General features: G+C 37.5%; 1 protein-coding gene across 1 annotated transcript in view; it reads right to left on the bottom strand.

Annotated features, from left to right (window-relative positions):
- Window positions 1-18622: 18622 nt before the first annotated feature.
- Window positions 18623-22889, bottom strand: part of LOC118896070 (all-trans-retinol dehydrogenase [NAD(+)] ADH7-like) — a 40613-nt gene continuing 36346 nt past the window's right edge. The window contains 4 exon segments of the mRNA XM_036853801.1: window positions 18623-19302; window positions 20039-20174; window positions 21983-22032; window positions 22370-22580. Of these exon segments, the coding sequence (XP_036709696.1) occupies window positions 19124-19302; window positions 20039-20174; window positions 21983-22032; window positions 22370-22580 (576 nt within the window). The 3' untranslated portion in view covers window positions 18623-19123.

Genomic DNA, 22889 nt, shown 5'->3' on the forward strand with positions numbered 1-22889 from the left:
TCAGCATCATGTTTTTGAGATGTAAACATGTGTATATCAGTAGTCTGTTCCTTTTTATTGTGAGATAGTAGCTCATTGTATGGATTTACCATATTTGTTTCTCCATCCACCAGGGGATGGACATTTCAGGTGCAATTTTGGCTAGTGTGAAAATAGCCACTAAAAACACATGTGGACAAGTCTTTTTGCGGACATATGTTTTCTTTCTTTTGGATAAATATCTAGGAGTGGAATTGCTGTGTCATATTGTGGGTGGATGTTGAACTTTTTAAAATATAGCCACACTATTTTCCAAAGTAGTTGTACCATTTTACATTCCCACTAACAGTGTATGTGAATTCCAATTGTTCCACATCCTCACCAACACTTGCTATTGACAGTCTTTTAAGTTGTAAGGCCAGACACCATGAAACTCTTAGAGGAAAACATAAGCAGAACACTCTATGACATAAATCACAGCAAGATCCTTTTTGACCCACCTCCTAGAGAAATGGAAATAAAACCAAAAATAAACAAATGGGACCTAGTGAAACTTAAAAGCTTTTGCACAGCAAAGGAAACCATAAACAAGACGAAAAGACAGCCCTCAGAATGGGAGAAAATATTTGCAAGCAAAGCAACGGACAAAGGATTAATCTCCAAAATATACAAGCAGCTCATGCAGCTCAATATCCAAAAAACAACCCAATCCAAAACTGGGCAGAAGACCTAAATAGACATTTCTCCAAAGAAGACATACAGATTGCCAACAAACACATGAAAGGATGCTCAACATCACTAATCATTAGAGAAATGCAAATCAAAACTAGAATGAGGTATCACCTCACACCCGTCAGAATGGCCATCATCAAAAGATCTACAAACAATAAATGCTGGAGAAGGTGTGGAGAAAAGGGAATCCTCTTGCACTGTTGGTGGGAATGTAAATTGATACAGCCACTATGGAGAACAGTATGGAGGTTCCTTAAAAAACTAAAAACAGAAGTACCATACGACTCAGCAATCCCACTACTGGGCATATACCCTGAGAAAACCATAGTTCAAAAAGAGTCATGTACCACAATGTTCATTGCAGCTCTATTTACAATCGCCAGGACGTGGAAGCAACCTAAGTGTCCATCGACAGATGAATGGATCAAGAAGAAGTGGCACATATATACAATGGAATATTACTCAGCCATAAAAAGAAATGAAATTGGGTTATTTGTAGTGAGGTGAATGGACCTAGAGTCTGTCATACAGAGTGAAGTAAGTCAGAAAGAGAAAAACAAATACCATATGCTAACACATATATATGGAATCTAAAAAAAAAAAAGGTTCTGAAGAACCTAGGGGCAGGACAGGAATAAATACGCAGATGTAGAGAATGGACTTGAGGACACGGGGAGGGGGAAGGGTAAGCTGGGACAAAGTAAGAGAATGGCATGGACTTATATACACCACCAAATGTAAAATAGCTAGTGGGAGGCAGCCGCATAGCACAGGGAGATCAGCTCGGTGCTTTGTGACCACCTAGAGGAGTGGGATAGGAAGGGTGGGAGGGAGACACAAGAGGGAGGGGGTATGGGGATACATGTATACGTATAGCTGATTCACTTTGTTATAAAGCAGAAGCTAACACACCATTGTAAAGCAATTATACTCCAATAAAGATGTTAAAAAAACTTTTTTTAGCCAATCTAGTGAGTGCAGTGTTATTTCAATGTGGTCTAAATGTTCACTTACTTCAAGACATTTTTTGAGCATTTTGCTCTATTGGTCATCTGTATAATTTCTTTTGTGAGCTGTTTAAATCTTTTATTTTTATTGGGCTATCTTCATCCTGTTTGGTGGCAAGAGTTCTGTATACATTCTGGGTACAAGTACTTTGCCAGGTATGTGTTGAGAATATTTTATTCCATTCTTTGGCTTGCATTTTCATTTCCTTAATGGTGTTATTAGAGGAGCATAAATTTTTAATTTTGATAAAGTCTTATTTATCAATTTGCTCTTTTATAAGTAGTGCTTTTATGTTCTAAGAAATATTTGCGTTAAGCCAATATGCGAAGATTTTTCCTGTGTACTCTTCTAGAAATTATATAGTTTTAGCTTAAACATTTATGTCTATGATCCAAGTTAAGTGAATTTTTGTGTATGGTGGGAGGTAAGTGTTGAGGTTCATTTGTTTTCCTAAGGATAGCTACTTGTTCCTGCCCCATTTCTTGAAAATCTCTCCTTTTATCCATCACATTACTTTGGCACTTTTGCTTAGACACACACACATGTGGGTCTATTATTTCTGGATTCTGTAATCTCTAATATGTTCTATTGCTATTTGTTTATCTTTGTGCTAATATTGCGCTATTTTGATTACTATAGCATTACAGTAATTCCTGAGTCTTCCAACTGAGTCCTTATTTTTCAAAACTGTTTTGGAGATTCTAGGTCCTTCGAACTTTCATGTAAGTTTTAGAACCAGCTTGTCATATTCTACAAAACAAGCCCACTGGGAGAGTGATTGGAATTATATTAACTCTGTAAATGAATTTGGGGTCAAATGATATCATAATAATCTTGAGTCATCTAATCCATAAACATGGTATATCTATTCTTTTATCATCATCTATAATAAGTGACAAAAAAGTTAAGTAGATTTCAGTGTATAATTCTTGTACATATTTTGTTCATTTTATCCCTAAGTATTTCATATATTGAATGATATATAAATGAAAACTATTTCCCAGTATTTCATTGTTACTATATTAAAATATAATTGATTTCTATATATTGATATAGTATTCACTAACCTTGCTAAATTCACTTCCTAATTCTAGAAACTTTTGTTGCATTCCTTAGGATGTATACAATCATGACATCTGTTAATAAAAGCAGCTTTTTTCTATATCATTTAAAAAAAATTTTATTGGAGTATAGTTGATTTACAATGTTGTGTTAGTTTGAGATGTACAGCAAAGTGAATTTGTTATACATATATCCACTCTCTTTTTTTTTTTTTAGATTCTTTTCCCATATAGGCCATTGCAGAGTATTGAGTAGAGTTCCCTATGCTATACAGCAGGTTCTTATTAGTTATCTATTTTATATATAGTAGTGTGTATATGTCAGTCCCAATCTCCCAATTTATCCCTCCCCCCCTTATCCTCTGGTATCATAAGTTTGTTTTCTACATCCGTGACTCTACTTCTGTTTTGTAAATAAGTTCATTTGTACCCTTTTTTTAGATTCCACATATCAGTGATATCATATGATATTTGTCTTTCTGTGTCTCACTTACTTCACTCAGTATGACAATCTCTAGGTTGCTACAAATGGCATTATTTTGTTCTTTTTTATAGCTGAGTAATATTCCATTGTATATATGTACCACATCTCCTTTATCCATTCCTCTGTTAATGGACATTTAGGTTGCTTCCACGACCTGGCTATTGTAAATGGTGCTGCAGCGAACATTGGGGTGCTTGTATCTTTTTGAATTATGGTTTTCTCTGGGTATATACCTAGGAGTAAAATTGCTGGGTCATATTGTACTTCTATTTTTAGTTTTTTAAGGAACCTCCATACTGTTCTCCATAGTAGCTGTACCAATTTACATTCCCACTAACAGTGTAGGAGGGTCTCCTAATAAAAGCAGTTTTACTTCTTCCTTTCTAATATTAAGGCCTATTATTTGTTTTTCTGGCCTTAAGGAACTTGTTTGGACCTCCAGTGCAATGTTGAAATGGTGAGAATAGAATTCCTTGCCTTGGTCCCAAACATAGGTATACAGTCTTTTTTAACTTTCTATTTCTTTATTGACATTCTCTATTTTTAAATTAATTTTTATTTATTTATTTTCTTTATTTTTTTGGTTGCATCGGGTCTTGGTTGTGGGAGTCTTCGTTGAGGTCTGTGGGCTCTTCCATTGCGGCGTGGTCTCTTCATTGTGGCACACGGACTTCTCTCTAGTGTGGTGTGCGGATTTTCTCTCTCTAGTTGTGGTGCGTGGGCTCCAGGGCACATAGGATCTTTTGTTGTGGCACACAGCCTCTCTCACTGAGGCGTGCAAGCTCAGTAGTTGTGTGCGGGCTTAGTTGCCCCGTGGCATGTGGGATCTTAGTTCCCCGACCAGGGATTGAACCCGCGTCCCCTGCATTGGAAGGCAGATTCTTTACTACTGGACCACCAGGGAAGTCCCGGCATATGGTCTTAAATTAAGTGTGCTGCTAGCTTTAGATTTTTCATAGTTTGCCAAGAGATTTTTCTTATCATGCATGGATGTTGGATTTTGTCAAAGGTTTTTCTTGCATCTGTTGGGATAATCATATGACTTTTCTCCCTTACCCTGTTATGATTTACACTTACTCTGTGGTGAATTACATTAATATATGTATATTAAACCAACTTTTCATTCCTGGGATAAATCCCACTTGATCATGATGTTATCATTTTTATATATTATTGATCTGCTAATATTTTGTTAAGGATTTTTGTGTCTATGTTCATGAAATCTGTAGTTTTCTTGAAAAATGTTTGTTTGGATTAGATGTCAAGGTAATACTGACTTGATAAAATGAGTCCCCTCTTCCTCTATTTTCCAAAGTTATTTGAGTAAAGTTGTTATTATTTCTTCCTTAAGTGTTTCCAGTTAGAAGTGGAGTTTACTTGTGGGAAGACTTTTAGTTAAAAATCCAATTTAAAAAATAGGAAAGAAGTGCATGATTAAGCAAAGTGCCTGAGCCCTTGAGTCAGAGTTGACTGATTCCTTCCTACTCATGTTTTCACGATTGGGTAGTTATTTAACTAACGAAGTTTAATAGCACTGTGTGTTTTGGCACCTCATATAAAATAATATACTCAAGAGTCTGAAAAAATAAGCTCAGTAAAAGTTAATCATAAGGTGAGTTTGTAAAACTTCTAAAAGTAATAGATACTTGAAAAGAATATGTGTGTAAGCTTATTGTATGGAATATGAAAATAATATTAGGATGTAGAATTAAGCAAAAGATTATAGTGTTTTCTCTTTCTACCATAAACTTAAACTTTTGCACCTGCTTCCACATGTTTATTTATTCTCTAATCTCAGAATTGCGTAATTAGTGACTCGAAATTTAATGTCAACATTATATAATATTCCATAAAGAATATTACGAACTTTAAGCCCTCTGCTTCTTGAAAATTTGAGAACCTCTGCTCTGTAAGGCTTTTCTGCCTCTAAAACTTTGTAGGAAAAAGAAAACTCCTATTTCACTTTGAGATTTTGTCACAAACATTCTATGGTTGGATGGGATCATTTAGTTTAAATTATTTTTCACATGATAAAACTAAAGGTCCTATATGAGACTATGCAATTTATCCGGTCACATAGAGTTGGTGAAATATCTGGAATGGGAACTCCATGCATTTTCTAATATACCTCACTAATATGGGGGTCTGACCACAAGTTTCTTAGTTTTCTAGGTTATTGCATCCCTGGCTTTGGTTATAGGGTTAACATAATAGGAAAGTAGCCATGCCTGCTACACCTCCACACAACCAAACCAACAATGATGAAAAAAAAAATGGCACCCACAGTAGAAATTCAAAAGGCCACAGTAAGAATAGATTTCCCATTTATATTGAGAAGCATATATTTTGAGGCACACCACATACTTCAGCCTTTGAACCAGCTTGCAACTTAACAGAGGAAATAGAAAAGTATTTTGTTTTATCTCTCTTCTCTGTGCTTTTTCCAAGGTGAAGGGCTGTACAGACCATTGGGCAATTTGGCCATTCCTGAAGTACAAAGTATTGTCTTTGCCCATTAGAATTATTCTACTCTCCTAGCCACATCCTACAAAATTACTGCCTCCCTTTTTCCACCTGGACTCTTCCACGAATGCTATGTATTACATGAAAGGGGTCTGGAGAAAGCACATGGCATCCTTAGATGCTTAGTGACCTAAGGAAAAGTGTTGCAAATGTGGATAGAATGTGGGAGTAGTTCACATGGAAGTCTAGTCCCATGTATAATATTGTTCAGTTAAGAACTGCACTCTGCATGACAGTTGCATTGCTAGTCAATGTAAAAGGAACTAGGAGCTGAGCACATAAATTAGCTTTAGCTACAGAACAAGGCTAAGGTAAAGGCTGGAGTCCAAGTGGTATCTGAGTGAATGGGAAACTTATACAATAAGCTATAGGTACAAGTTTAAAAATCCCCTCAAAATGGAAGCAGTAAAGAGTAGAATTGACGTTCCTGACATCAAATCAACAAACTAGAGAACAAACTTGAGATACTCATCAAGAAAGCATAGAGTGGGTAAGGAAAAAAAAACAAAAACAAAACCTTGCAAAACAAAATGATGAAGTTTAAAAATTAAAGAATGGGTGATGACTTTATTCATTTGATTAATTCTTATTGAACATCTATTGTGTTTTAGGCATATATTGGGCAAATTCAAACAAAAATCAAGATGGTTTCATAAACATCATATAGAGTTCAAGGCAAAGAAGCATGAGACCAGATAAAGAGGATCACTTTGTATTGATAAAAGGAAAGCTGCATTGTCAAGAAATATCCTGGCATTAAATAATGTAATATTTTAGAAGTTTTAATTACAGAGAAAATGATAGAAGCAAACACTTAACGAGAACTTGGAAGTGCTAATCTACCATAAACAGGTTGGAACACTCTATCCATGAGAATGCCTGTGCTACAAGTTACAAAATACAAATGAACAATGGCTTTAACTCTTGCTAATCAATGTGAGGTCCATGGACCAACAGCATGGGCATCAGCAGGGAGTTTGTTAGAGATGAAGAATCTCAGGGCCCACCCCATACCTACTAAATCAGACTCTACATTTTAACAAGACCCTCAGGTGATTCAAATGCACATTACTCATTAATATGAGTAATGATATGTAAAGTACTTGATATGTACTTGATATGAGTACTTGATATGTAAAGGTTTTGAGTAATAAAAATAATAAGGTAAAATTATATATGCTATATACTCTACTTACAAAGGCCAGCCTCTTATTTGAACATTTATGGAAGACTTACAAAATGCATCACTAGGCTAAAAACAAAATTCCTATTAGCTCCAAAGAGTAGAAATTGTAAAAGTCATATAGTCTGGGGACTAGCTTAAAATTTAACTATACAGATTTGAGCAAAAATCAGTCAACCAAACAGTAAACAGACAAAAAACTCTAGTTAGCTATCATTTCAAAGAAGTAATTATAATTATTGATTCTTCCAATCCAAGAAGATGGTATATTTTCCATCTGTTTGGGTCGTCTTCAGTTTCTTTCATCAGTTTCTTATACTTTTTGGAGTACAGGTCTTTTGCCTCCTTAGGTAGGTTTATTCCTACATATTTTATTATTTTTGATGTGATGGTAAATGGGATTGTTTCCTTAATTTCTCTTCTGGTAGTTCATTGTTAGTGTATAGAAATGCAACAGATTTCTGTATATTATTTTTATGTCCTGAAACTTTACTGAATTCATTGACGAGTTCTAGTAGTTCTCTGGCAGTGCCTTTAGGATTTTCTGTGTATAGTATCATGTTATCTGCAAACAGTGACAGTTTTACTTCTTCCTTTCCAATTTGGATTCCTTTTATATTTTTTCTTCTCTGATTGCTGTGGCTAGGACTTCCAAAACTACATTGAATAAAAGTGGTGAGAGTGGGCATCCTTGTCGTTTTCTTTACCTTAGAGGAAATGCTTTCAGCTTTTCTCTGTTGAGTATGATGTTAGCTGTGGGTTTGTCATATATGACCTTTATTATGTTGAGATATGTTCCCTCTATGCCCACTTTCTGGAGAGTTTTTATCATGAATGGATGTTGAAATTTATCAAAAGCTTTTTCTGCATCTATTGAGATGATCATATGGTTTTATTCTTAAATTTGTTACTATGGGTTATCATATGGATTGATTTGTGGATATTGAAAAATCCTTGCATCCCTGGAATAAATCCCACTTGATCATGGTGTATGATCCTTTTAATGTATTTTTGGATTCAAATTATGGACTTTTTTTTTACATCTTTATTGGAGTATAATGGCTTTACATTGTTCTGTTAGTTTCTGCTGTACAGCAAAGTGAATCAGCTATATGTATACATATGTCCCATATCCCCTCCATCTTGAGCCTCCCTCGCACCCTCCACATCCCACCCCTTGAGGTCATCACAAAGCGTCGATCTGATCTCCCAGTACTATGCAGCAGCTTCCACTAGCCATCCATTTTATATTAGGTAGTGTATATGTGTCAATGCTACTCTCTCACTTCTTCCCAGCTTCTCCTTCCCCCACATGTCCTCAAGTCCAATCTCTGCACCTGTGTCTTTATTCCTGCCCTGCCACTAGGTTCTCAGTACCGTTTTTTTAGATTCCACATATGTGCGTTAGCATATGGTATTTGTTTTTCTCTTTCTGACTTACTTCACACTGTATGACAGACTCTAGGTCCATCCACCTCACTACAATTAACTCAATTTCGTTTCTTTTTATGGCCGAGTAATAGTCCATTGTATATATGTGTCACATCTTCTTTATCCATTCATCTATCGATGGACATTTAGGTTGCTTCCATGTCCTGGCTATTGTAAATAGTGCTGCAACAAACACTGTGGTACATGTATCTTTTTGAATTATGGTTTTCTCAGGGTATATGACCAGTAGTGGGATTGCTGGGTCATATGGTAGTTCTATTTTTAGTTTTATAAGGAACCTCCATACTGTTCTCCATAGTGGCTGTATCAATTTACATTCCCACCAACAGTGCAGGAGGGTTCCCTTTTCTCCACACCCTCTCCAGCATTTATTGTCTGTAGATATTTTGATGATGGCCATTCTGACCGGTGTGAGGTGATACCTCATTCTAGTTTTGATTTGCATATCTCTAATGATTACTGATGTTGAGCATCCTTTCATGTGTTTGTTGGCAATCTGTATGTCTTCTTTGGAGAAATGTCTATTTAGGTCTGCCCATTTTTGTATTGGGTATTTTGTTTTTTTGATATTGAGCTGCATGAGCTGCTTGTATATTTTGGAGATTAATCCTTTGTCAGTTGCTTCATTTGCAAATATTTTCTCCCATTCTGAGGGTTGTCTTTTCGTTTTGTTTATGGTTTTCTTTGCTGTGCAAAAGCTTTTATGTTTCATTAGATCCCATTCGTTTATTTTTGGTTTTATTTCCATTTTTCTAGGAGCTGGGTCAAAAAGGATCTTGCTGTGATTTATGTCATAGAGTGCTCTGCCTATGTTTTCCTCTAAGCATTTATAGTGTCTGGCCTTACATTTAGGTCTTTAATCCATTTTGAGTTTATTTTTGTGTATGGTGTTAGGAAGTATTTTAATTTCATTCTTTTACATGTAGCTGTCCAGTTTTCCCAGCACCACTTATTGAAGAGGCTCTCTTTTCTCCATTGTATATTCTTGCCTCCTTTATCAAAGATAAGGTGACCATATGTGCATGGGTTTATCTCTGGGCTTTGTATCCTGTTCCATTGATCTATATTTCTGTTTTTGTGCCAGTACCATACTGTCTTGATTACTGTAGCTTTGTAGTATAGTCTGAAGTCAGGGAGCCTGATTCCTCCAGCTCCATGTTTCTTTCTCAAGATGGCTTTGGCTATTCGGAGTCTTTTGTGTTTCCATACAGATTATAAAATTTCTTGTTCTAGTTCTCTGGAAAATGCCATTAGTAATTTGATAGGGATTGCATTGAATCTCTAGATTGCTTTGGGTAGTATAGTCATTTTCACATTGTTGATGCTTCCAATCCAAGAACATGGTATATCTCCATCTGTTTGCATTGTCTTTGATTCCTTTCATCAGTGTCTTGTAGTTTTCTGCATACAGGTCTTTTATCTCCTTAGGTTTATTCCTAGGTATTTTATTCTTTTTGTTGCAGTGGTAAGTGGGAGTGTTTCCTTAATTTCTCTTTCTTATCTTTCATTGTAAGTGTATAGGAATGCAAGAGATTTCTGTGCATTAATTTTGTATCCTGCTACTTTACAAATACATTGGTTAGATCTAGTTGTTTTCTGATGGCATCTTTAGGATTTTCTATGTATACTATCATGTCACCTGCAAGCAGTGATAGTTTTACTTCTTCTTTTCCAATTTATATTCCTTTTATTTCTTTTTCTTCTCTGATTGCTGTGGCTAGGACTTCCAAACCTATGTTGAATAAGAGTGGTGGGAGTGGACATCCTTGTCTTGTTCCTGATCTTAGTGGAAATGCTTTCAGGTTTTCACCATTGAGTATGATGTTGGCTGTGGGTTTGTCATATATGGCCTTTATTATGTGGAGGTAGGTTCCCTCTTTGCCCATTTTCTGGAGAGTTTTGATCATAAATGGGTGTTGAATTTTGTCAAAAGCTTTTTCTGCATCTATTGAGATGATCATATGGTTTTTATTCCTTAATTTGTTAATATGGTATATCACATTGGTTGATTTGCATATACTGAAGAATCCTTGCATTTGTGCGATAAACCCCACTTGATCATGGTGTATTATCCTTTTAATATGTTGTTGGATTGTGTTTGCTAGTAGTTTGTTGAGGATTTTTGCATTGATGTTCATCAGTGATATTGGTGTATAATTTTCTTTTTTGTGATATATTTTTCTGGTTTGGGTATCAGGGTGATGGTGGCTTCATAGAATGAATTTATGAGTATTCCTCCCTCTGCAAATTTTTGGAAGAGTTTGAGAAGGATTGGTGTTAGCTCTTCTCAAAATGTTTGATAGAATTCACCTGTGAAGCCTTCTGGTTCTGGACTTTTGTTTGTCGGAAGATATTTAATTACAGTTTGAATTTCATTACTTGTGATAGGTCTGTTTATATTTTCTAATTCTTCCTGGTTCAGTCTTGGAAATTTGTACCTTTCCAAGAATTTGTCCATTTCTTTGTGGCTGTCCATTTTATTGGCGTATAGTTGTTTGTAGTAGTGTCTTATAATTCTTTGTATTTCTGCAATGCCAGTTGTGTTTTCTCCTTTCTCATTTCTAATTTTACTGATTTGTTTCCTCTCCCTTTTTTTCCTGATGAGTCTGTCTAAGGGTTTATCAATTTTGTTTATCTTCTCAAAGAACCAGCTTTTATTTTTATTGATATTTGCTATTGTTTTCTTTGTTTCTATTTCATTTATTTCTCCTCTGATCTTTATGATTTCTTTTCTTCTACTGACTTTGGATTTTCTTTGTTCTTCTTTCTCTAGGTGCTTTAGGTGTAGGGTTAGATTGTTTATTTGAGATTTTTCTTATTGAGGTGAGATTGAATTGCTATAAACTTCCCTCTTAGGACTGCTTTTGCTGCATCTCATAGGTTTTGGGTTGTCGTGTTTTCATTGTCATTTGTTTCTAGGTATTTTTTGATTTCCTCTTTGATTTCTTCAGTGACTTCTTGGTTGTTTAGTAGCATATTGTTTAGCTTCCATGTGTTTGTATTTTTTACAGTTTTTTCCTCTAACTGATATCTAGTCTCATAGTGCTGTGGTCAGAAAAGATGCTTGTTGCAATTTCAGTTTTCTTAAATTTTCCAATGCTTGATTTGTGACCCAAGATTTGATCTATCCTGGAGAATGTTCCATGTGCACTTGAGAAGAAAGTGTATTCTGTTGTTTTTGGATGGCATGTCCTATAGATATCAGTTAAATCTGTCTGGTCTATTGTGTCATTTAAAGCTTGTGTTTCCTTATTTATTCATCTCTGTTTGTTCACTCTTTAGTTCTTCTGGGACCTTGTTAAACCTTTCTTGTATTTTCCCTATTCTATTTCCGAGATTTTAGATAATCTTTACTATCATTACTCTGAATTCTTTTTCAGGTAGTTTGCCTATTTCCTCTTCATTTACTTGGTCCTGTGGGGTTTCATCTTGTTTCTCTGCCTTCAAGTTATTTCTCTGTCTTCTCATTTTGTCTAATTTACAGTATTTGAGGTTTCCTTTCCCTAAGCTGCAGGGTTGTAGTTCCTCTTGCTTCTGCTCTCTGCCCCTCCTGGTGAGGTTGATGCCGTGGCTTGTGTAGGCTTCCTGATGGGAGGGACTGGTGCCTCCATTCTGGTGGATGGAGCTGAGTCTTTTCCCTCTGATGAGCAGGGACGTGTCAGGTTGTGTGTTTTCGGTTGTCTGTGAGATTAGTATGACTGTAGGTAGTCTGTGTGCTGATGCGTGGGTTTGTGTTCCTGTCTTGTTTGTTGTTTGGTGTCAGGCATCCAGCGCTGGGAGCTGCTGCAGTTGGGTGGAGCCAGGTCTGGATTCAGTTAGAGGCTTCCGTGAGAGCTCTTGGTGATTAATCTTCCCTGGGCCTAGGAATTCTCTAGTGGTCCAGCTTCCTGGACTTGGTGCTGCCAGCCCCGAGCCTCAGGCCAGACTTCCAGTGCAGGAACCAAGACCCCACAAGTCGCTCATCCCAGCAGTAAAGGGGATTAAAAAAAAAAAACAACACTAACAAAACCCCAGACAAATGGTAAAAAGTAAAATCAAACAAACTAAAACAGAAACAAGGAAACATGCACACACAAAACAGAAACAAAAACAGAAGCAAATAAAACAAAAAGCAAGAGAACAAGCAAACAAAAGAACCCAAGAATGAAATCAAACAATTAAAAAGAAAACTGACAAAAACATAAAACCAAAAAACAAAACCAAAGCAGAGTGCCAACTGCAGAATGAAGCAAAGAAAGAAAAGAAACCGACAAAAATGATTTTTAAAAAAAGAAGAAGAAAAAGGGGAAAGAAAACAGAAGAACTGAAAAGCAACGTAGAAATAGAAATGTAAAAAAATAAAATAGAAAATATATTAAAGAAAAAAAAAGACAAACAAAACCCCAGAGAAATGCTAAAAACAAAATCAAACAAATACAGAAACAAGGAAATACACACACACACAAAAGAACCAAAAACAGAACCACATAAAACAAAAAGCAAGAGAACAACCAGTCAAATAGAAGAACTCAAAAACGAAATCAAAGAATTACAATCAAACTAACAAAAACACAAAACCTAAAAACAAAACCCAAAGCAGTGTGCCAACTGAAGAATAAAAGCAAGGAAACAGAACTAACTGATAAAAATGATTTTAAAAATAGTAATAAAATAAAAAGGGGAAAAAAATAGGACAACAGAAAAGCAAAGTAGAAATGGAAATATATTTTAAAAAGAGAGAGACATATATTAAAGAAAAAGAGGAAGAAAAAAATAAGGGGAAAAACACAGAACAACAGAAATGCAAAGTAAAAATAGAAATGTGTGAAAAAATAAAAATAAAAAATAAAAATATGTTATAAAACATGGAGATCCCAAAAGACTAAATTAAAAAAACTAAACAACAACAAACAAAAAAAGAAAGAAAAAGAAACCAAAAAAAAATTCTAGAACCAACAACAGAATGAATCAAAACATAATAAAATTAATACTAATAATTATGTTTCCCTGGGATCTCTGCTGTGAGGGTCCTTGCACACACTGTGAGCCACAGCCCACCTCCGCCTGCCCAAGAGCCCCTGCTCTGCCTCTGGGCTGGTCTCTGGACCTGCTGTGGGCCCTGTGGGGACCCCTCAGACTCTGATCTGGCCCATTTCCCGCGTGTGCTGGCCCCAAAGTCCAAAGCTGCCAGAGCTAGACCGTTTTCATTTGTGGGAACACTCATTGTCTACTCAGATGTTTCATAGATGCAGGGTCTTCCTAGCTGATTGTGTGGATTTAATCTGCAGCTTGTACAGCTGATGGAAAGATTTTTGATCTTATTCCTTAGTCACCATGTCCCTGGGGTTCAGCTTTGGTTTTATCCCCACCTCTGCATGTGGTCTGCCCACAGGAGTCTGGTCCTGAGACTGCCTTGGAGCTCTTGGGTCTGCCCCTGTGAGGACCGGGTGCAGAGGTGGTATGACTGCTTGGATCACAGGAGCCCCAGCAGCGCCAAATGCACAGGGAAGCCAGTGGCCATGGATGCAAGAGATATGGCCCTAGTGAGGGACTTTTCTTGTGCCCAGCATAAGGCACATGAGGGCCAGCCCTGGGTGGGGTTTTTCTGGCACCTGGCAGCAGGTGTGCGAGGGCCAGCCCTGAGATGGCTTTTTTTTTTTAAATTGCCCTGCAGCCAGCACATGAGGGCCAGCTCTGAGCGGGCTTCTTTTATTATTGTTGGCCGGCGACGACATGTGGGAGAGAGAGGTTACAATAGTGGATTCTTCCCCTGCGTGTGACTCAGCAATAGCACCCTGCTTCCATGGCAGTCCAGTCTTCCTCCATAGGCAAATCCCTGCAGATTTCCTCCCTCCTGTCCCCTTAGTCCGTCTCCCCACAACCAATAGCAGTTCTCACTCTGGGCCTGTTCTCTAATCCCCATGCACCAGCTCCCAGCCCCCTTCCACACCTGTGAACACACATCCCAGTCTGGGGCTTGTAGGGCCGCAGTACGGACCATCTGTGTATTTCTCATTCTGTCCCCTCTGACACAGATTGGCCGCTTCACCCTCTTCCTACAGCCTCAAATGCTTCCCTTCTGTCCCAATCGAGTTCCCTGTCGGAGAGGGGTTTCCCTGCATTCGGGAATCTCTCCTCTGCTTCAGCTCCCCCTCCCTGGGGTGCAGGTCCCATCCCACTTCCTCTCCTCCTCCTCCTTCCTTCTTTTTTTCCATCCTACCCAGTTATGCAGGGATCTTTATAGTCCTTTTCAGTGTCCAAGGTCTTTTGCTAGTTTTCAGCTGGTGTTCTGTGAGAATTGTTGCATCTATAGATGTATTCCTGATGCATCCATGGAGAGAGATGAATTCCATGTACACCTACTCCTCTGCCATCTTGAATCTCCCCTCCATGTCTGTTTTACTCACCGCTGTGAGCTAGGTGTTTACCTAACTCAGTGCTTGGTACGTGGTTGAAGTGAAAAAGAATTGCCTAATAAATTAGTACTTTTCACACATGATTTAAGTGTATAAAATTCTAGATTATTTTTTAAACAAGAAGCTGGATATTTTGTTTAACATGCCTCTAACTATTTCTTACTCATTTATCCTCTGATTTAATAGTCAAGAACTCAGTTTGACACTGCTTCATTGCTTCATTGACTAGAAATGAAAAATACATAAAAACTATCAATTTACTGATCTCTCCTTAGGACCAGCATTTTCTGATGAAATGAAAAACTACTCATAGGCAGGTTTCCCTGGCAAGATTGTAGAAGGTCTTTCTGTTCACTGTTTGGCCATGACAAGCTCAGAAGTGAGAAATGATTGCACAAAGTTTCATAATAAATACTAAAAATATAAAATTGTGACATACATAATGATTAAAAAATATAATTGATAAGGAGCTCTAGGCATAAAGTGGAGTTCATTTCAAAAACTGTGATCTGAGAATATAAATGTTTATTCCTTTTGGGATTTATTTCTTCTGATGTAACTATATTTGTATATAACTTTTGCTCTCCTTATGTAATAAGTTTTTTCAAAATTTGAGATAAGGTACATAAACATTAACCCATTTTACATATGGATTAAAAATGCTTTTGGGGGGGTCAGTTTTCCTTCATTAATTAGGTCATAGGGTCCTAACTATAGATGTTGCTAATGGATGAGGGAAATGTCTCTGAATGATGCTCAGGTGGAGATTGTGTGTGTGTGTGTGTGTGTGTGTGTGTGTGTGCGTGTGTATATGCATATATTTTTTTTTCTAATAAACTGTGACTATTTATAAGTGCTTTGAGAATTGCCATACCTAAACAGCTTGATGAAGGGATTTCATATAGTTTTTAGATATTTCTCCTGTTTTTGTTTTGCTTTGTTTTTTAAACCTAGATTAAGCAGACCAAAAAACTGGTAAAGAGACCTTTTACCCCTTGAGTTCAAGCCACTTTTCATTGGGAAATATTCATTGTGTAAAAGTGACTCATAATTACCTGGACCTTTTGCAATCTCCCAAGGCAGGACTGTCCAAGTTATATGACAACCTTATATTGAAACCTCCTATTTCTGCTATGCCCACCTTACTTATTTTTCTTATAAAATATTTTGTATGTTTTCCAGGTGCCTTAATACTTTACTTTCGTCAATAAAAGCTTTATAACATATAAAACTGCCCTCTTCAAACAAAATATATCACCACAAAACATTTTATAAAGCATTTAAATTTTATTAAGAATTTTAAGTATATCATATATATAGATATAGCTAGATATGCCAGTGCAGTCGTACCAAATTGAAAACATTTTTTGGTTAAATGAGTCATTACTAAGTAAAGTGGGACTTAGGGATTTATAATTCTACTTTATTGAACTGAACATTAGTATATATATTACAGTATGATTCTAGCTGCACTTTTATATTTAAGTAGTATTGCAAAAAGACATTTTCTGAAATGTTAATGTATGCTGGCAAATTGCCTCATGACCCCTTATAGGATGCTTTTCAGTTTCATCTAGTTATAAAATGATTCTTAAAGTTAATCATTTAAAGTGTGCCCCTCCCTTATATTTCACTATTTCTTTTCTAAACTAATCAAGTAACTTGCACCATGCAATGAGCTGATTTCAAAACCTACTTCAAGTTAATTTGTAACAAGTGCTTTTTAAAAATATTTACATTTACATCCAAAAAGAAAGGTTACAATGTGTTAAAGACTATCCATAAAATTAATATTACTGTAGGAAATACACGTACCATATCTTTATATGCTAAATCTGCTCTAAGTGGTGGCAGCTGGGTAAAAGTCTTTTTTAAAAATCTCTATTCCAACGTAAAAATCCAAGTGTGTGTTTGTGTGTGAGTGTTTGTATACGCACATATATATCTCAAAATATATAATTATGGCTTTAGAACATGTAAATTAAAAATTTTAATATTGTTGACCTAAACGCCCTGCTGATTCCCAGGTCCTCATAAGACACTAAATCTTTATTTCATAAAGATTATATATCTTCATCAAATCTTGTACTTCTGCTTGTATTTATGAAACAGATCCATGGTCACAGCAGAGGAAATGTGAAAAGGGAAGCCCAGGTCACCATCACGTGACACAGACCTTCTGTAACTTAGAATCTCAAAATGTCAGGACAGTTCGAATGCTGAAGTGTAAAATGATGGTTTTTAGTGATTTGTTTCCATACGTTCCAAACAAGAACATTTTATGCAATTGTCCTTTCTGCCTCGTTTAGGAAACTTGAGGTAAATTCTGTTACTGGAAATCCTTCTGGGCCTGAGGTCCCAACCAGAAAGAAAATGAATCGGTATATGAGCGTATGAATATGGGTATCTGAGCTGATTCTTGAAGCATCTGTACAATTGAAAAGGCTGACAAGAGGAAAGGGGTTTCCTTGCTGAAGGGAAAGCATGAATATGCTAGGAAGGTGTGAATAGGAAGGATAGTCCAGTGTGCTTAGACTTCTGGGTGCCAAGGAGAAAAGTAGGTGAGCCGTGCTCCCTTACTTTATCCCCAGAGCCTAGCACACAGGCTGTGATAGAGTGGGTGCTAAATTCTCAGTTGTTGAATAACTGGGTATACTAATAAAGTAGGTTGTGGTCCAATAGTAAAGGCTTTCAAAACCATGCTAAGGCATTGATATTTGGGGGCCACTTGAGTTTTAGCAGCTTAGTGAAGCCTGGCTAATATGGTAAAATACAGAAGGCAGGAGACATATTATCGTGCTACTGTGTTAACATGTCCAGGTGAGAGATTACTGGACTGAACTAAGGTAACAGTCATGGGCAATGAGAGGGAGGATCCTGGAGGAAAAACTGGACCGTGCACTATCAGAGCTTAGCATCAGTTTGCATGTTGTAAGCAAGAGTGAAGAAGGAGTCAAACGTGATGCTCTGGCTTCTAGTCTGTAAAAGCAGAATAAGTGGCATTATTTGCTGAGATAAGATGTATTGTTGGAAGCATTATTTTGAGTGAAGTTGATGCAAGTGGGACATTCGAGTGGAGCTGTGTGGAAGTCGATGGAAATTGAAGAGCTTAGGTTTATAAATGTCAATTTAGAAGCCACTGCCTTAAGGTAATATTTGAAACAAAATTCCTAAGAGTAGAATTTATGTTTCTTTGGATAATAGCTAGTAACTATTTTTCAAAGTGACCATATTAAGCTATTAATATTGCTTGACTAAGTAAAGGTGTATGTTGGAATAGACATTTTTCCAAAGAAGACGTCCAAATGGCCAAGAGACACATGAAAAGATGCTCAACATCATTAATCATCAGGGAAATGCAAATCAAAACACAATGAGATATCACTTCACACCTGTTAGGAGGGCTGCCATCAAGAAGATAAATAACATGTGTTGGCGAGGATGTGGATAAAGGGAATCCTCATGCACTGTTGGTGGGAATGTAAATTGGTGCAGCCACTATAGAAAATAGTATGGAGGTTTCTCAAAAAAATTAAAATAGAGCTACTCTGTGGCCCAGCAATTCCACTTCTGGGTGTTTATCTGAAGAACCCAAAAACACTAACTTGAAAAGATATATGCACCCCCATGCTCACTGCAGCACTGTTTACAATAGCCAAGATATGGAAACAACCTGTGTCCATGGATGAATGAATGAATAAAGAAAATGTGGGGTGTGTGTGTGTGTGTGTGTATAATGGAATATTTAGCCATAAAATGAATGAAATTTTGCCATTTGCAACAACATGGATGGACCTCAAGGGCATTATGCTAAGTGAAATAAGTCAGTCAGAGAATGACGAATACTGTATGATCTTATTTGTGTGTGGAATCTAAAGCAACAACTTCACAGATACAGAGAACAGATTGGTGGTTGCCAGAAGCAGGAGTACTGGGTGGGAGAAATAGATGAAGGAGGTCAAAAGTTAAAAAACAAACAAATAAGCAAAAAAAACCTAACCTTCAAGGATCGGAAGAAAACACATTTTAAAAAGCACTTTGAAAACTGTAAAGTAAGGAAATTTTGTGGCATTACTTGAAGAAGTGAGCAGCTTTGTGCTGAAATAAAAATAGCCAAGATGAAATCAATCTAGTACAAAAAAATGAAGGCCAGAAGTTTTTTTAAAAATTGGTTAATATAAGACGATGATATAATAAGTCTATGAAGAAGAAGTAATCAGCTATATCAATCTTGCTACATAAAATAATCAGAAATAAAATATGAAGGAAACAGATGCATTTATAAATACTAAATTTAAAAAGTGACCTATGGGGAGGAGACAAGAGAACCATAAAAAACAGATAACCTTTGATGTGAGTAGAGCAGTTCAAAGCCTTCATTGATTTGTTTAAAAGGGAAAACATGGGTTATCAATTGGTCCAGGTCAAATTTCTTTTCCAGGAAATCACTCACTAGTTTTGGAACATCATCTCTGCTTTCCCAACCTGTAAGTAAGCATACATGTTCTCTTTAGACTTTACTGAATGATCTTTATGTGTTATTATATTTGTTCCTTCTCTCTCTTGCGTTATTACCTTTTCCCCATACGGGACTATCCTTAACAACACACAAATGAGCTGTATTTCTCCCATCTTAAGAAACAAAGGCAAAAACCCCATGAGGAACCTCTGTTGCCCCCACAACTTCTAGCTACTCCATGTCTCTGCTCCTTTTACAGAGAAACCACTTTACAGTTCACTGCTCCACTTCCTCTTCTCCCATTTTTTCTTGAGCCCACTCAGCACTTGGCTAGTACAGCCCTTGTCGAGGTCACTAAAGATACAGACAATGGTCAATGTGAGGCCAAGCCTTGTTCTCTTTCCACAGTACCGGGTGCACAAAAAATGAGAGGCTGGTTGGTACAGATGAGATTCTTTAGAGAGGGCTCCTTCAAGGAAATAAGACTTGAACTGAGAAATACACAAGAGGTACAAGTTGAGCCTCCTCACTTTGACTATTTGTGTGATGTGGGGAGATTATGGATTACCCAGGAATTAGAAGTAAAATTCAGTTATTCACCAAATATCTTTTGGGAATATGCTAAGGACCAGGCACTGTTTCCAGGGCTGGGAATAGGGTAGAGGTATAACATACCCAGTCCCTGCTCTCAGGAAGCATGAGAATCCTCTCATTTAGTGCAGAGAGACTGACAATAAACAAATAAGGCTCTGCCATTCTTACCTCCAAAAATGCATCCTTTCCATGTGCGTCCACGGAAGAGCAGCCTTGGGTCATAGGTGAGCATCTTGGCTGATATAGGAGCCTCTACCACCACGCCGACCCCATAGTTCATGTTGCAGGATGCAAGGGCATTGATCTGAGTTTAGAATGAAGGAGACTGTTTGTTTCTCATGTCTCATAATATGTCATGGGCTCAGAAATGCCCTACATACTATTGCAGTTCCAGTAGTTGGTTTTGTTTCCAAGTCATGAAGTGAAATTAGGCCCACATGCCTTTTTCTTTCTGCTTGCTTTTTTTTTTTAACTTTCCTTTTATTTATTTATTTATTTATTTATTTATTTATTTATTTATTTATTTATTTATTTATTTATTTATTTTTGGCTGTGTTGGGTCTTCGTTGCTGCACGCGGGCTTTCTCTGGTTGTGGCAAGTGGGGGCTACTCTTCGTTGTGGTGCGCGGGCTTCTCATTGCAGTGGCTTTTCTTTTGCGGAGCACGGGCTCTAGGTGCACTGACTCAGTAATTGTGGCTCATGGGCTCAGTAGTTGTGGTGCACGGGCTTAGTTACTCCGTCACATGTGGGATCTTCCCAGACCAGGGCTCAAACCCGTGTCCCCTGCATTGGCAGGCGGATTCTTAAGCACTGTGCCACCAGGGGAGTCCCTCTGCTTGTTTTAAAACACTCTCAACACAATTTTAGTCATGAATTAAACTCGTTCATACGTTTGTCCTTTAAGGCAGAAAGTAGAAATTAATGTGGTCAGTGTTCATGGCATTTTCAGTTTACCATGGACCAAAATGCAGGGGGAAATTCCTATATTTTCAGACCAATATCACCACTTCAGATAAGGTTTGGAAAGCCATTTGAGCTAAACTAAATCAAATTACCTATACTGAATCAATTAATCCAGTTTTTTTAAAGTTTAGTATGAAAATTAAATCAAATGCTAAAATGTGGGACAAAGGAATCCCTTTCTGGCTTACATTTCTGAGACTAACCCCACATTTTCTGGTCATCCACCCATCCAGTCATTCATTAATAGTTTTTTGAATACTTGGTTGGTTGTAGCAATAGATGTTGGCATTTTTCAGAGACTAATGTTCATTAAAGTATCATCTGGAAATCAGTAGGCCATAGCAATATCCAGTATTGCATATTGGCTGTGTAAACATGGTATTTGTTGCTATGGAATAATTCTAAGTGACACTAGGGAAGGGGAATGAAAACAGTGGTAAATTAAAGACTACTTATTCCTAAAGTACCAAAAGTATTAGAGCAAATTTAGTCTCCTACTCAATTGTGAGCAGAATTGACTTTGTCCCATATTTCCAAGTCTCCCTCCCTACCTTATCCCAGGCTGGGGCTTTCCAATCCAGGAGATCTGACCTGTTTCTCAGATTTAAATGGAAGTCTGGTGCTACTGACTGCCACAAGGGAGGCATATTTTAAAAAGTTGAAGGCTCCTATTTTAAGAGAATTCAGAAAGGAGAAAGCAAACTCAGGTATAGAGTGAGAAGTTGGCTACATCGTGGTTTTGAGGGAAGAGACTGCCAAATTTGGAATAGTTCCTTTCACCCCTGGATCTCCTCCTTCTCTGTCTCCAGAGAGTCACTTTGTGCTGTTTGACTTGCTAACGTTCAAGAAATGGAATCACTTTTGCCAAAAAAGCCATACATACAAAGTAGATTAACACTTAAACAATTTGCCTAGATGGTTGACTCCCTCCCTGGCAGTCTGATCACATGAGAGTGGTATGATATGATACTTTGGTCAAGCAGACCTGCACATAAGTTTTGCTTGACTTCTTAGGCACAAGTGCTTCATGATTACCAGGTATTTTGCTTAACGGGTAGTCGCTTTCAGTAAAGCTGTGGAAAATGAGTTTACCCTGTGCAATCAAGGTAGCTTGGGTATTGTGTGGCTCCTCTAATCTTGGCTCTCACCATAGGTTCAAGATGCCCAGTAACTTCAAAACTGTAGCCCACAGTGTCGCCTATCATTTCTTTTCTTCTTTTAAATAAATTAATTTTATTTATTTAGTTTTGGCTGCTTTGGGTCTTCGTTGCTGCATGCAGGCTTTCTCTAGTTGTGATGAGTGGGGGCTACTCTTCATTGCAGTTCACGGGCTTCTCATTGCGGTGGCTTCTCTTGTTGTGGAGCATGGGCTCTAGGTTCACTGGCTCAGTAGTTGTGGCTCACGGGCTCAGTAGTTGTGGTGCACGGACTTAGTTGCTCCGTCACATGTGGGATCTTCCCGGACCAGGGCTCAAACCCGTGTCCCCTGCATTGACAGGTGATTCTTAACCACTGTGCCACCAGGGAAGCCTCGCCTGTCATTTCTGACAGCACCTCACTGATGGGCTTGGTGGAGTCCTTGGGGCTGATGCACTCAGTGGCTCTGACAGCCACGGCCTTTTCAAATTTGTCTTTGTTGAGGTCAATCCCAATGATCCTGGATGCACCAGCTGACTTACAGCCCATGATGACCAAAAGGCCAACTCTTCCCAGGCCAAAGGCCACACAAGTCGAACCACAGGTGACCTGTGGAGAGACAAGTTCCTGTAAATGTTAGACCTAGGGTTAAAATGTGGAACCTGCAAAGTATCTCCAATATTAGAACACAAAATTCAGAAGATCACTATGATGAGTTATTAGGACTGGATGACTTGTTCTTGTGAGAATGCCACAAAGAGAGCTAGAAACAGCAGAATGTCTGAGAACAGAAAAGGAACAAAATCAATATTTTGCAGATAAATGGAAACCTTTGATAAAAAGTTACATCATTCAGGCCTTTGTTGTGGGAGCTTTTGCAGCCTTCTTGGACACCACCCATAACCTCATCTAACCTCA

The sequence above is a fragment of the Balaenoptera musculus genome, chromosome 5 (genome assembly GCF_009873245.2).
Source record: "Balaenoptera musculus isolate JJ_BM4_2016_0621 chromosome 5, mBalMus1.pri.v3, whole genome shotgun sequence".
In the NCBI taxonomy this organism is placed as follows: domain Eukaryota; kingdom Metazoa; phylum Chordata; class Mammalia; order Artiodactyla; family Balaenopteridae; genus Balaenoptera; species Balaenoptera musculus.